Here is a 16,263-nt window from a genome sequence, read left to right as displayed (position 1 = left end):
TATTTTGTCATTTTTAGCTTGACAATCTGAAAACTCTTTTTTTTTTATATAGCAACATTTTAGTTGTTTTCAAACCAAAACACGGGAAGTTAGTGGTGGACTTCAGTCAATCTGCCACTAGTCTGTCTACTTTATGCAAACCATGGCGTGTTCCTTCCGCAATAATTTTCATTTGCTTGGTGTGGAAATTCAATTTTAGCCACTAGTCTGTCTACTTTGTTACATCCTCCTCGTTTTCAATCAATCTGAGTGCCTAGCACTAGACTCGTCCACTCACTTATGCCAAGTGGATGTAGATAAATGACTTTTGAGGCCAAACAAGAGTCTCTCTCCAAAAATCCTCATACGCTATAAATCTCCTGTCAAGGAGGTGGCTCAACCACACCTGCATTACGCATCACATCTCGCATCCCTTCTTAATCTCCTTGCACATCCGTTCAGTCCACATCTGCTTTGAGTTATGCAACTCGTAGGCCTTATTTTTGGAAAGTTGCCATTTCGTCACTTTATTTTTGCCATTTCTATTGCATTGTGCTTTGTACGAGTCTCCTCGGCATCAAATGAAACCGACAAATCCGCATTGCTTGCATTCAAGGCTGGGATAACTAAGGACCCCCTCGGGGTGCTTAGTTCCTGGAACAATACAGTCAACTTCTGCCAATGGTACGGTGTCACATGCAGTCGCCGGCACTACAACAGAGTCACCATGTTGGACCTGAATTCCCAGAAGCTCTCAGGGTCCATCTCTCCTCACATCGGGAACCTTAGCTTCTTGAGGGAATTGTGGCTCTGTGATAACAACTTTTACCATGAAATCCCTTCCCAAATTGGGCGGTTGTCACGGTTACACTACTTATCGCTGGCCAATAATTCTCTCACTGGCGAAATCCCTAAGAATATATCAGGTTGCCTTAACCTCCTTTTCTTCAATTTGTTTCAAAACCAAATGAGTGGAGAAGTTCCTCCAGAGATAGGCTCATTGGTGAAGCTTCAGTATCTTCATTTAGGACGAAACAATCTAAGAGAAAGTGTTCCTTCTTCCATTGGGAACTTATCATCGTTGGAGAAGCTTTTTCTTGAATTAAATCACTTTGGCGGGAGTCTTCCTTGGGCTCTAGGCCAACTGACCAAACTAAAAAAACTTGGTTTGGCAGAAAACTGGTTGTCAGGTTATGTTCCCCCTTCCCTCTACAATTTGTCTTCATTAGTAGCATTAGACCTAGGAGTTAACCAAATACATGGAAGTCTTCCCAGTACAATAGGCTTTGGTCTCCCCAACTTAGAATTTTTCAGCATCCAAGCAAACCAGTTTGTTGGATCAATCCCTCCGTGGAAACCAAATAATGCCACACATCTACAGATACTTCAACTTGGAAACAACGAACTCTCAGGGAGTGTACCTTCGTTTGAAGGTTTGCGTAACCTTCGACACTTGAGATTGGAACTTAACCACCTTGGAAGTGGGGGATCTGGTGACTTGAGCTTCCTTTGCTCATTAACCAATATCACTTGCCTCACCTCTTTGCAAATTTATGATAATAGATTCGGTGGGCTGCTGCCGGAATGCATTGGTAATTTTTCCGTTACTATCAAAGGATTAACATTGGGCGAAAATCCTATTAGTGGTAAGATCCCTAGAGCAATCGGCAATCTTGTGAACTTGGAAGTCTTGGGGATGGACAACACCATTCTTTCAGGGGCTATCTTGTTTGCTGTGGGAAATCTTCAAAATCTAACATACCTGGATCTCTCCAATAACAATCTATCAGGGGTAATTCCATCCTCTTTGCAGAACAAGAAATTGCTTAAATTATATCTTAATGGGAATCACTTTCATGGGTACATTCCTTCCCATTTGGATAAGTGTCAAAGTCTTATGGACCTTGATCTCTCTAACAACAACCTCAGTGGTTCCATATTCCCAGTGATTAAAACTCTCCTCCATTTGAACTTGTCTCGCAACCATTTGAATGGGGCCCTTCCGGCGGAAGTGGGACAAATTGACCATTTAAATACTTTGGACATTTCGGGCAATATGTTCGGTGGTCAAATTCCAAGCACTCTAGGCGATTGCAATGCATTGGTTGTATTAGTAATGAAGGATAACCACTTCCAAGGATCCATTCCTCAATCAATTAGCTCATTAAGAAGCATTGAGAAATTGGATCTTTCCAATAACAATCTATCAGGTGAGATTCCGAAGTTCTTAGAGACATTTCACTTCCTAGAAATTCTGAATTTATCCTATAACAATTTTGAAGGCATGTTACCAACTGAAGGAGTCTTCAAGAATGCAAGTGCCACTTTTATTATTGGAAACAACAAGATCTGTGGAGGAATTTCGGAATTTCGGCTCCCTAAATGCATCTCTGGACGCTCCAAGAGCAAAGGAGTTGTTCGCAAACTGAAACTCAAGCTCTCTGTTATTTTTGGGCTTCTAGGGGTGGTTCTTGTTCTGGTTTTTGTGTATGTATGTTGGTTGAAGAAGAAGAAAGCACCAGAACCAACTTCAAGTTCCATAGCTGATACCTGGCAAAACTTATCTTATGGAACTCTCCTTAAAGCAACTGATGGATTTTCTTCAACTAATTTGATCGGTGTTGGCAATTTTGGATCCGTCTACAGGGGATTACTCCAGGAGAATGGGATTTACATTGCTGTGAAGGTGCTTAATTTGACGCATCAGGGTGCTCTGAATAGCTTCAAAGCTGAGTGCGAGGCTTTAAAGCGTATCAAACACCGAAATCTTTTGAAAGTACTAACAGTATGCTCGGGTACTGATTATGACGGAAATGACTTTAAGGCTTTGGTCTATGAGTTCATGGTCAATGGTAGCCTCGAAGAGTGGTTACACCCATCTCCAATACCAGCGGATGCAAACGGGCCTTCAAAAAATCTGAGTCTCATCCAAAGGATAAAGATTTCCATCGACATTGCTTTTGCACTGGATTATCTTCATAATCAATGCCACAACACCATAGTTCATTGTGATCTAAAGCCAAGCAATGTCCTTTTAGACGCTGAGATGGTTGGACATGTCGGTGACTTTGGATTGGCAAAGATCGTCCTTGAGTCCACTTCTCACACAAACACAAGTATGAGCTCAGCTGGTTTGAGAGGAACAATTGGTTATGTTGCTCCAGGTATCCCCCTTGTGTTCCCAGCCCCCTCATATAAAGAATTTGTTCATGGAAAAACTGTTGATACATCTTTTCACAACACTTTGAACTTCATTATGAGATTGTGCACCTACTATTTTCTCATAGTTCAACCATTTGTGGTTCTTGATTAGTGCAGAATATGGAATGGGAAGTGTGGTTTCTATTGAAGGCGATGTCTATAGTTATGGCATCCTCTTGCTAGAGATGTTCACAAGATTCAATCCCACGGCTGAGATATTTAAAGAAAACTTGAACCTTCATGATTTCGTTGAGGAAGCTTTGCCTGAAAGAGTCCTAGAGATTACCGATTCCATTCTAGTTCAAGAAGTAGAGAGCAATGCATGCCATAGCATAAAGAGCACAGCCGAGGATTGTCTGCTAATGGTCTACGGAATTGGGATCGCCTGCTCAGTTGGAGTCCCAGGAGAGCGAATGAGCATCACAGGTGTAGCAACTCAACTACGTTTGATTAGGGACAGACTTTACGCAGCTGGCTTACGAGATAGGTGATATACTAAAGCAGTAAGTTTTCTAGTACATCCTACAAATGCCTAACTGAACCATTTATGCATAGACAAGCACGTGACTGCTCGCATATTTTTTTCAATATAGATAAACCCAACTTTCTGGTAATGGGAAGACGAAGCCATGGAGGTAACAGAGTCATCATGCAGAACCAAAGTGGGACAGATGCTTTTCTAATGTATCGTGATGTTGGTCGCGAGGTTGGTGAATTGAGCTCTTATATAGACTATAAATAGTTTAGATCGTGAAGGACACAGGTGTGTTTCAATGTTTCTTTTGAAATGAAAGTTGACGTGGGAGAAGAGAACAAAGTACTTGGAATGTTGCTGTTTTCTATCAGCGATACTGTATATTTGGAATTTGAAAAGAAAGGCATGCATGCGAGCCTGTATATGTTTCATAAAAGCTACGCAAGCAAGTTCATTTATCCTTATCTTCTATCATGCTAGTTATAAAGTTCGATCTATTAATACTAGTAAACATCATGCTTGCACATCCCACACCATGTCCACGTCTATCAAAAAGGACGGCCGCATGAGTTTTCCTGGGTATTAGTGTGTACAATGCAATCTGGAGTCCTACATTACCTAAATGCTCCTTTTGGGAGAGCAGACTATGTTATTCCATCGTCTCACCAAGCGGTAAGTAATGACTTTCAGAGACAAACAGAATTTAATGTACGAACGATGAGGAGACCAAACCATCATAATCAATGTCGCAACCTAAAATTTCCTCAGGCTAATGGATTATTAAGACTAAGCCTAACTCGGGCCCTCCCAAGCCCTACCAATTCACAACTTAGGGTTTAAATTTTTAACATGCAAAAGTTTTCATGCTTGGAGCCGCCACTAATCAATTTATGGTAGGTTGATTAGAAACCTAAATAAAACATAGGGAGATATGTTTTATTCCTACGAACCAGAGATTCTAAGCCCGGGGACTTGATTACGCTAGATCTGGTCTAACGCCCTTTCGGTACCTTTTCTTTTCAAAAATTTTTTGGCAGGCAGTTTGGATCCATTTCAACTTAGTTACTAACATGTGAGGTGTTCATGCGAGTGCGCAAACCACCAATTTAACACCCAGAAAGCATTAAATAAATTGCAAGTTTGGAAGAATTACTTACCTGGAAGCAACGTAAGCATCTACATTGTTAGCTAGAAAATCACATTGACACCCTAATATGATTTCTAATTAACAAGCAATTCACTCAATTTCTTTTTTGGATTTTCACTTATTTAAATGAAATCTAGCCTATATGCAATGACATGCGAAAATGACATGCGATTAATGCAACCTAGCATGCAAACTATATGTCGTGCGACGACGTGACCTATTTCCAATGACAGGACGAATGATTATTTTTGGTATTTTCTCAATTTAAATTCGGAATAATAAAAATACCTAAATTAACATGCAAACTATGATGACTTAATCTACCCTAGCATGATTTCTCTTTAGGATTTTTGTTAAAATTCGAAATAATGAATTACTTAAATTAAGAATACAATCTATCATAATCTATCCTAAAACAATTCATTCTTCTTTTCTTGGGATTTTCATGGAAATTCGAAATAATAAAATAACCTGAATAATCTATTAAGATTAGAATATTACTTAATTTAAACTAGGAAATAAATCATCTCAAGTCCTAATTTAAATTAAATAACTACTCTATCTTCTAGATATATTTAGGATTCCTAGACATGCAAAAACTCTAATTCAAATCTAATTAATATTTTTTTTGAATTTTCTGTTTATTTGAAAAAGGAAAGCAATTAAATAAACAAGGATAGCAACCACATTCAAAACGTCCACGGGATCCGCCATATTTGTTTCAAACTCGGATTAGGCACAAAAATCAAACTATCGGTCATATCTATAGGGTTATAGATATCGACGGAAAGCCGATTATTCAAATTTGGAAAGCGGATAAAAATCATTATCGTACCCAAGTGGTTATGGATAGGATAATAATTTTCCGCATTGCCGCGTATCGAACCTTAGGGATAAGGTCGGATAGTCGTCCAGATACGTTGCTAAATTAGGAAGTTTTCCTAATTTTGAATATTTAAAAATATTGCGGATATATCGAACATTATCCTAAGATATCTAAATATCCACATGATATTCACGAAATATTCAAACACCCATATTAGGAAATTAAATATTCTGAAAATCTCGGATAATGTTGAATTACCTAATTTGCAGATAATTCCCAAATTCAAATCGACTCGGGATCGAGTTTACGGATCGGGATCGGACTCGGACGACGGGCGACGCGGCGTCGGCGCGGCGGCTCAAGGTGGCATCCGGCACGTTGGTACAGTTCACGAACTTGCTGGATCGTGTGGACTTTCAGTTCGGTGGGGGTGTTCGGTGGCTTGCGTGACTCGGCGGTGATGTCCGATGGTGGCTCACGATGTGGTGTCTCGGCCAAAGCTCGCGGTGGCACGGCGGTGCAGCAGTGCTTGGGAGTTCTCCGTAAAACTGTGAACGTCGGGCTCGTGGCGCATCTGGACAGCAGCTTCGTGGCTATGGCACGCCAAAGTGGCTGGAGTTGCTGGAATGTCGTGATGGGGGCTTTGACTTTCGGCAACGAAGTATGCAAGTTTGCTCGGTGAAGGAGCGGAAACCGAGAGAGGAAGTCTTCGCTTGTGGCCTTCGTTGACCTACAGGAAAAGACTCGATTCTTCCCCCCCGCTCTCTCTTCTCAATTGTGACTGTGTCTTCTCTATTGTCAAGAAGCCACCCACTGATCACGATTTTTTTTCTCTCCGTAAGGTGCTCTCTCGGAATTGTGTTCTGAAAATTATGAGTCCCCCCTAAAATCCTGACCTAATGATGTATATATAACACTAATCTAGGTCAATTAGATGGGCTCTCTAGTCTTAATGGGCTTAGGCTTGGGCTTATATTTTAATTTAATTTAAATGGGCTGAATTAATTAAGGATAATGGGCTGAATTAAGCTCAAATTAAAACAACCGAGCCCGTTTGACTTGTAATTCCCGGCCCTTGCATTCCAAGCGAGCCGAGTCCCATTCGATGAAATTTAAGCTCGTTCGTCACCGCCGGTCCGATGCAAAATGCAATTAATCTAAAATGAATTTAAACTATATGTTATGCAACCTAGATATTTTTGTTTAGGGGTTAAAAATTTAATCCCTAATTTTCTATACAAATTACGACTAAATGATACGCCAAAATTTAGGTGTCAACACCGCCCCTCTTTGAAGGTGAGCTCGTAGAGGTTGCATTCAAAGACTAAATGATACCTAAATTTCAACCATGCAAATGCAATGAATGTTGTTTTTGTCGGGATTATGAGTCTCATTTTAAAATGCATTAAGAAATGATGCATGCTAACATGAGTGGAAAACATACCTGGAATTACTTACCTGACAGGAGTGAGATAGCGCAATTCGAGGCACGACTCGGACTTTGTATGTTGTTTGGCAAATGTCTGGGCTCATTTCCATAGGTATTGCCTGATATACGTTGATGAACTTCGGCGATCTGCAGTTAAGTCAAAACACACGAAGAAAGCTCGACATATCCAATCATCATCTGGATTCGTGAGAACAGTTCCAATCTTTACCAACTACCTATACATCTCCATAGGTGTTTGCAAAGATTTGGCCGCTTCACTTATACCTGCTCATAAGTGAATTGCGGGGAGAACTTTTGAAGTCAAGAGGATATTCCGACCTTTACATATACCTGCTCATATGCAAAGATTTGGCCGCCTCACTTATACCTGCTCATAAGCGAGTAGCGGGGGAACACCTGGGGTTGAAAGAATATTCCGACCTTTACATATACCTGCTCATATGCAAGGATTTGGCCACTTCACCTATACCTGCTCATAGGCGAGTAGCGGGGGAATACCTGAGATTTGGGGAGAATTCCGACCTTTACATATACCTGTTCATATGCAAAGATTTGGCCGCCTCACCTATACCTGCTCATAGGTGAGTAACGGGGGAATCTTCTCGAGATTGTATGAAAATCTGTGATTTGGTGAACAAAGGGGCTAGCCCAAGTGTTCAAGGGTTCCTTGACAAAGTACCTGGATATCATCAGAGGTACCTGAAAAAGTTTGATCAATAGACACCTAAACATCATCAAAGGCATCTAGAGATCGCAAAAATGATCAAATGTGGGTCCTGACGATTGCTCGAACAGGTTAGGGACACCTAGATAGTCATAGACATCCTAGGGATAGAGATATACGTACCTGGCGATATCTCCAACTCTGAAGGTGTGTCTCCTGTTAGACACGGATTTAAGTAACATGTAATATGCATTCGCACACTGTCAAGAACACATATACACATGCACTATGATTTTTGACTGATTTTCATGCACGATGGTTTTGTCAAATCGGTATTACAAACTCCGCTGGGGAACAATCATGACAAGACAATCCAAACTTACAAGTGGGTGTCTTGAAAATGCCGAATGAGGGACTTCCGATCTAAAAGGGCTTTCTCTCATTCTCATTGAAAAAGGCTGATTTATGAGAATCACTCCATCTCACCTTCATCATGTGGACAAGGGTCCGAGTATTCTCGCAAGCGGTACGACCTTACCAATCTGAGAGGTCTTTGTCAGGACCGTAACATGGGCTTGGTCAATGGCTTAGCAAAAGGGGACTCTTTGAGTCAAGGCTATTGAAAGAACAATACTCCGCAATCGTCTCCGGGTTTACAAGTCAAGAACCCTGCAAAACGAGATAGAAATGGACTTGCTCGCACTTCTTCGAGCTAAGCTTATAAACATCTGAATCCTTCGTTAGTTCAAGTGCCCTAATCTGAAGAGACTTTACAAGGGACGTAACGTAGGCTTGGCTCATGGGTAAAGAAATGAATGGATCATTAGGCTCAAAATGTATATAACTGGGGTGAATAAGTTGGTGATCATCTTGGCATTGTCACCGGTCTTCTTCTTCACCAGGAACTGTCTCCTCGGTAGATGCTCCATTGGCCTCGAGAGCTTATCACTTGACTTCTTAAGACTGTGGATAACCTTGACACATCTTAACATTTTCTACTCCGAAGTTCTCTTCTTTTTCTTCATTTTTTTTTTCACGGGCATTGGCCTTGCTTTTACCAGGCACACTGCTTTTTCATGCCCGCTAGTTTTTCTCTTTTTTTTTCTTTTTTTCATTTTTGACTTTTGACACACACTGTCTACGATGCATATATTGGCCAGCCACCCTTTGGCTTGTTTTGACCGAATGATTAACATTTGGACTTTCAGGGTCTTCGTCTTCTATCGGCGCTCCGGATATGCTGCGTGGACAGTGATGACTTTTGCCTTGCCCCAGTGTGGGCGATGATCACCAACTGGGTTTTTATGAAATGAAATTGCAGGCTCAAGTGGGCTATACAATGGATATAAGTGTGTATAGGATAGAGAAAGAAATGCTCTTCGTCATCCTAAGGCACTTGAACTTCGTGTGAATTCATCTGAAAAAGCAACACTCGAATATTGATGCAAGTGAGAGCAAGACAATCTCTATTCATTTTTCACCTTATAATGCTGACTTACCTCCAGTTTGCCCCGATGTGGGGTGGTTCTTGACAGGGGTAATTTGAAAGAATTTCTCCAAGTGTTTAGGCTCAAAGTGGCGAAACAAAGGATAACCTGTGGTATTTGGGATAGAGAAATGAACCGCCTTTCGTCACTTCGGTTGCCGTACCTTTTGCGAGATAACCCTTTACCTTACCGACATGGAATTTTTCTTCTCAACTCACTGGGGATTAGTGCATGGGACTATGTATAGGATAGGGCTTGCCTTTTATCATCCCGATGTACCTCATTCAACACATTCAATTCATTCCACATGATTTATCAGATTGTCTAAATAGACTTCTCCTTTGAAGTCAATGATACTGATCGACAAAATAACCATGCAGAAATTAAAGCCAATGCAAACATTCCATCTTTAAATTGATTGAAATCATTCATTCATAAGTGAAATGTTTGTGACTCAGAGTATAAAACCAAACACTTCAAAACTTTTGCCGCAAAAATTTAAAGCCAAGGCATACATTACATCTTCACAGCATCAGAGTTAACAGGCGTGGAAAACTCACGATCATCCACTTCTACGAGAACCAGGGCACCTCTAGGAAGTACCTTTTTGACCACGTATGGGCCGATGTAGTTTGGGGCAAATTTACCCCCAGGAACAGGAAAGACTGGCAGTACCTTCCTTAGGACTAGATCATTTACCTCGAAGTGTCTTTGACGCACTTTTTGGTTGAAAGACTTACCTACTCATGCGGCAACTGGATCGGGCGTTTCGTCTCACTCTCAGGGAGATTTGCTCTTATCTTTACTTCCTTGGGTTCCTCCGTATCACTCAGGTTAACAGTGATGGTTCAGTCTGAAGTAAGAACTTTGGACCTTTCATGTCGTTCTAGGCCACGTAGCATTTCTGAGGGACCCTCAAGATCATCGAGATCATCAAGATGTCATCGACTGAATATAATGCACCAGATTGGACCGTTCCATACTCTCGCGTGTCACAAGATTGCCCCTGAAACATAAAGTAAGGGATTCAGAAGGACAAACAGGGCTAAACATTGCATTTTAAAAAAAAAAAAATTTTGTTACTTTTTCGAAATTCTTTTCAAAAAGGTTTTAACACGAGGAAGCATGAAGAAGCCCAGGCCTCAGAATTCTCCTCGGACTATATTTTTCTTTTATCGGTTGGATATCATCACCGGGCTGGTTTGATGTACCTCAATATGTCCTCAAAACGAAAATAACTTGTAATTTCATTAATTATTTCAAAATGAATTACATTTATTGAATGGAAATTGCAACAATCAAATCCTAGAAATGAAAATGGAAAGCAGCGCCCGAAACGGGGCAAGTCCTAAAAAGCAGTAAAAATTCCCACGCAGGGGAGTGTACGAAAAAGTAAAAGTTTTACTCTTGTGGGCCCGTGCCCATTCCCTCTAACGGTCCTTCCTCGATAGCTCCAACGAAGAAATCATCAAACAGGGCAGTGATTCCATCCATTGCATCATCAGAATCTTCTGTCATTAAAGGTGTTGGATCATCCATACCTCCCCATCCATCTGGGATAATGTCACAGGGGGTAACATAGAAGCTTAGGGGCGCCGAGTATTTCACATAAAAATCGAACTTGCCGCTCGGTTGCCCCAAAGTGTCGATCACCTCTTTCTCTTCATGCATCATTCTTGCAGGGCCCGGAAATGTGGTGCGGATATGTGGAAGCAACCTACCATGCCCAAGCTCTCCATTGTTGTGGGTAATTCCATTCGGCTCTTCTTCGGATCGCTGTCTATTATATCCATCTCCTCGACCTCGACCTCGGCCGCATCCACGTTCATGTCCACGTCCCCTATTATTTGGCCCGCTTGACCCCTGGTATCCCAACCCAGTAGTGTGGGGCCTTCGAGAGACTTCCACCGATTGGCGGATACCTTGACCATTCCTACCAAGACCTTCACCCGAAATAAAGCCATGGGACACCATTACTCCTCCAACCATGACTGCAGCATTCGACACCTCAGGAATGGGCGGTGATGATCCTCTCGATGCATGTATGGTTGATACGAGCTCGAGCGACTGATAGCTTGATTCTATTTTGCAATCCGGCTCAACATAGGGGATAGCCGTTGCGTGGTAGATTGGGTGCTCCTCTTCACCGTGGACTGTGACTAATTTTCTCTCCACAACGAACTTCACCCTCTGATGTAGACTGGATGGCACAGCTCCCGCAGTATGAATCCATGACGACACAACAGAAAATTAAATGCAGTGGGAATGTCCATAACTTGAAATAGGATGTTGAACATCGTTGGTCCTATATGTATGTCAAGGTGGATTTCTCCCATTACTTCTTTCTTCGTTCCATCAAAGGCTCGCACAGAGGTCTTTGCAGAATTTATCCTAGAAGGGTCTATCTTGAGGCGGTGTAAAGTCGCCAAAGGACAGATATTCAAGGCTGATCCGTTATCAATGAGTACCCGGGCTACATGCGAGGCCTTATATTTGACAGAAATGTAAAGTGCCTTGATATGCCCCATCCCTTACAGAGGAAACTCTTCATCTAAAAAGGCTATGAGGTCCTTGAGAAGTATAGAACCGACAAATTCCTTCAATTTATCATGATCGATCGTTTCTGGCACGTGGTCTTCACTTAACACCTTCATTAGGGCCTTCTGATGCTTGACAGATGTCTGGAGTAGTTCAAGGAGAGAGATTTGCGCGGGCATCTTGCGCAATTGTTCAACTATGTTGTATTCGCTAGCCTTAATCATAGCTAGGAACTCTTTGGCTTCTTCATCAGTAACAGGTTTTGCAGGTTGGGCATTAGCTTAGCTATAGGTACGCCCAGATCTGGTAACCAAGTCGACATCGAGGCTGTAAGACGAAGGGACTGCCTTATTATCACTGTACTCATGTGGTTGAGGTATCTCGATCACTATCCCTTCATCAGCTGTAGGCGTGCTTACTACGATCTCTTCATCATCGGACGCGTCTTCGAGCGGAGGCATGTCTTCAAGCAAAGGGTCGAACTTGTCCTTCCCGGTGTTCAATGTAGCAAACTCTTCTTCCCAATTAATAACCACTTCAGAAATAGTGGAAACAATGCCAGTGTGGTCAGCATAAACAATCATCCCAGCTTCTACCATCCTTGAGATTCTTTCTCTCATGACAGCCAGGGGTAGGGTCTCGTTACTCGGGTAATAACCGGCTTTCACCAACTCGCCAAAGACGTCCGTAGTATACACCTTGACGTTCTTAATTCGACCAGCATCGAAGCTAAAAATGGCATTCACATTGCCCGCGTGATCGGGGAGTGGGTTATTCTGAACATTCGGCTTAGCGGGTTGGAATGAGAAAGCCCTCGTGTCCAGGAGGTTCTGGATTCGGTGCTTGAGGACATAGCAATCATCGGTTGAGTGTCCCAGCTCACCCATGTGATAATCACATTTCTTTGACGGGTCGAAGTTATAGAACCGCTCAGGATTGGGCCGCTTTGGCTCAGTAGTAAGCAAGCCTTTCTTCTGAAGTACTGCCAATACTTGAGACAACGACCCGGGGAGGGAGGTGAATTGCCTCTTGTTGTTCCTCCTTTGAAAAGGTTGACGACCCGAGTTTTGTTGCTGAGCTTCCGCTACTTGGATTGCTGGGGCGGAGTTAGTATTCCGCCGGCTCGGTTGGTTATAAGCCACATTCACTTCAGCTGCCGGTTCTTTCTCTTTTCTCGCACCAAATCTTCTGGTCGAGGAGGACGGCTCGACAAACCATCCATCTTTCAGCCCTATCTCAATCTGTTCGCCTATGGGGATGAGTTGGTTGAAGTTGTCAGCCGGAATGGCAACCATCCGATTACGGTATTCGAACGGGAGAGTTTTTATTAACATCCTCTTCAACTCACTGTCTATGGGTTCTGGGACAACCTGAGCAGCTAAATTCCTCCATCTGATAGCATAGTCTTTGAAGGACTCAGTCTTTTTCATTTGAGCACGTTCGAGATCATCACGGGTAGGAATGATGTCCGTTATGAATCTGTACTGCTTTAAGAATGCTTCACTGGCTTCTTTCCAAGTTTTGAGGCCATTTATCTTCTTCATGAGATACCAGTTCAAAGCAGGACCCGTCAAACTTGCTTGAAAGGCATGGATCATCAGGAGTTCGTTGTCAACATACGAAGTCATCTGTACGTGATAGAGCTGCAGGTGGGCTTTTGGACATGTGGTGCCATTGTACTTGTCAAAATCTGGCATTTTGAACTTCTTTGGGATTTTGATCTGTGAGTACAGGGACAGATCGATCGAAGGTGAATCCTGCGAACCTTCCAGCTGCTTCACTCTTTCTTCAAGCTTGTTGACTCGTTCGTCAGGTTTGTCTTTGTTGACAATAATATGGACGGGGTCATCTTCTAAATCAGGAATATCGTCATCTCTGTGAACATCGACACTTTTTCTAACTTTCTGCTTTGGGACTGATGTTTCGAGGGATGCCGGAACAGGGATCGACCGAAGAGCTTTGATCTCAGCGGACATTTGTTGCATCGCGATGACAAGTTGCTTCATCTGGTCTTCCATACCAACAACACGCTCTTGCAAGTCGGTTTGATCGGCCATTCTGGCTCTCGACCGTGTACGAATGGGCGATCGTGATCGATCTGTAGTTACCTAATTCAAGAGAAATGAACCAAATAAGCACATGGTCAAGACAAGGTTGGTCCATGACATGCTTTCTAGTCTTTTTCATTCTTCGTTTATTCATAAAAGTACTCGTATATGAACGAGACTTTATGGAAAAGTGCTCTAAGCAAAGAAATATAAATAACACTCTAGACACAACCTAGGAAATAGACGCATCGAAATCCCCAATCATAAAATTAGGAAAACCAAAAATTAAGACTCCCTAGAAACTATGAACTGAAAACAAATTCTCTGAAGTTTTTTTTTTTGCCATTTTTGTTATAAAAACGATAACAACCTCTTGTGAAAATAATTACCTATGACACACCAAGGAAATAAATTCTCTAAAAAAAAGGCTTTCTTTCTTTCTTTCTTTTTTCTTCTCAAAGGACTCAATGATTATGGCTTTCAAATTAAAACCTACCTAGACCTGTCATGGACCACCCAAAAAAATACGAGAAAATAAGTAAACTGCAAGATAAAGGTTCAGAAGACTTACTTCACCTGGTAGGACCATGGCAACCACATAGACATGCGCATGAAATGTGAGGTTCGATTTCTATCTAGACTCTGGCTTGCAAAATGGAGACGCGAGGATTACCGGGCTAAACCAGTCATGGTTGTGGTTAGGCCGGGGTTCCCCTTACTCCGGCTTAGTCAAGGAGTCGACCCGGGTTGCAAAGGGTGCAACCGTGGTGGGAACTCAATGACACCGTGAAAGAACTTTCGGGACCAAGGAGGGCGACCCGTACCACGCGGGTGTGGTCGGGGTGTCCGCTGTCTCAGTACCATCCTAAACCTGTGCCGCCCAGGTCCGGTAGCGGGTAGTGTGTGCGGTGTAGTGTAAATGCAAGGCATGCACAACATGTTATATCAAACGGCGCTTCGTGCATAAAATAAACCATACATCCAAACACCTCCCTGCAAAACAAGGGTTAACAATCACACCTCCCCTTATACCTCCCATTCTGCAAAAACATTTAACACCTAAAATGTTAGGGACGTACCTGGGATCCTCGCTGCCAAACAAAAATATTTTTTGAAAAGAAAAACTGGCCTAAGTCCACTAAAAGTTTTAACTCAAATCCCCAGCGGAGTCGCCAAGCTATCGCGACCTAAATATTTTCTCAGGCTAATGGATTATTAAGACTAAGCCTAACTCGGGCCCTCCCAAGCCCTACCAATTCGCAACTTAGGGTTTAAATTTTTAACATGCAAAAGTTTTCATGCTTGGAGCCGCCACTAATCAATTTATGGTAGGTTGATTAGAAACCTAAATAAAACATAGGGAGATATGTTTTATTCCTACGAACCAGAGATTCTAAGCCCGGGGACTTGATTACGCTAGATCTGGTCTAACGCCCTTTCGGTACCTTTTCTTTTCAAAAATTTTTTGGCAGGCAGTTTGGATCCATTTCAACTTAGTTACTAACATGTGAGGTGTTCATGCGAGTGCACAAACCACCAATTTAACACCCAGAAAGCATTAAATAAATTGCAATTTTGGAAGAATTACTTACCTGGAAGCAACGTAAGCATCTACATTGTTAGCTAGAAAATCACATTGACACCCTAATATGATTTCTAATTAACAAGCAATTCACTCAATTTCTTTTTTGGATTTTCACTTATTTAAATGAAATCTAGCCTATATGCAATGACATGCGAAAATGACATGCGATTAATGCAACCTAGCATGCAAACTATATGTCGTGCGACGACGTGACCTATTTCCAATGACAGGACGAATGATTATTTTTGGTATTTTCTCAATTTAAATTCGGAATAATAAAAATGCCTAAATTAACATGCAAACTATGATGACTTAATCTACCCTAGCATGATTTCTCTTTAGGATTTTTGTTAAAATTCGAAATAATGAATTACTTAAATTAAGAATACAATCTATCATAATCTATCCTAAAACAATTCATTCTTCTTTTCTTGGGATTTTCATGGAAATTCGAAATAATAAAATAACCTGAATAATCTATTAAGATTAGAATATTACTTAATTTAAACTAGGAAATAAATCATCTCAAGTCCTAATTTAAATTAAATAACTACTCTATCTTCTAGATATATTTAGGATTCCTAGACATGCAAAAACTCTAATTCAAATCTAATTAATATTTTTTTTGAATTTTCTGTTTATTTGAAAAAGGAAAGCAATTAAATAAACAAGGATAGCAACCACATTCAAAACGTCCACGGGATCCGCCATATTTGTTTCAAACTCGGATTAGGCACAAAAAATCAAACTATCGGTCATATCTATAGGGTTATAGATATCGACGGAAAGCCGATTATTCAAATTTGGAAAGCGGATAAAAATCATTATCGTACCCAAGTGGTTATGGATAGGATAATAATTTT

At 41.5% G+C, this 16,263-nt stretch overlaps 1 protein-coding gene across 1 annotated transcript; it reads left to right on the top strand.

Annotated features, from left to right (window-relative positions):
- The first annotated feature begins 706 nt into the window (after positions 1-706).
- On the top strand, positions 707-6,310 carry LOC115673041 (probable LRR receptor-like serine/threonine-protein kinase At3g47570). The gene is made up of 3 exons (XM_056308139.1): positions 707-3,143; positions 3,298-3,667; positions 6,049-6,310. Exons 1-3 carry the CDS (start codon positions 707-709, stop codon positions 6,308-6,310), a joined length of 3,069 nt encoding a protein of 1,022 aa, XP_056164114.1.
- The last annotated feature ends 9,953 nt before the right edge of the window (positions 6,311-16,263 follow it).

Source organism: Syzygium oleosum, unplaced genomic scaffold (genome assembly GCF_021117445.2).
Source record: "Syzygium oleosum isolate NSW1041296 unplaced genomic scaffold, Sole_v2.1 Sole_v2.02, whole genome shotgun sequence".
Lineage (NCBI taxonomy): Eukaryota > Viridiplantae > Streptophyta > Magnoliopsida > Myrtales > Myrtaceae > Syzygium > Syzygium oleosum.
Note: the sequence above shows the minus strand (reverse complement) of the source record. Positions and strands in the feature narration are given on the sequence as shown.

What these genes read in the sequence shown, in the direction of transcription:
- LOC115673041 (XM_056308139.1), top strand. Translation starts at nt 707, where the DNA reads ATGTTGGACCTGAATTCCCAGAAGCTCTCAGGGTCCATCTCTCCTCAC. An exon ending in AATTGGTTATGTTGCTCCAG is followed by an intron (nt 3,144 to 3,297) that starts GTATCCCCCTTG and finishes TGATTAGTGCAG; the next exon opens with AATATGGAATGGGAAGTGTG. An exon ending in GCAGCTGGCTTACGAGATAG is followed by an intron (nt 3,668 to 6,048) that starts GTGATATACTAA and finishes GTGGACTTTCAG; the next exon opens with TTCGGTGGGGGTGTTCGGTG.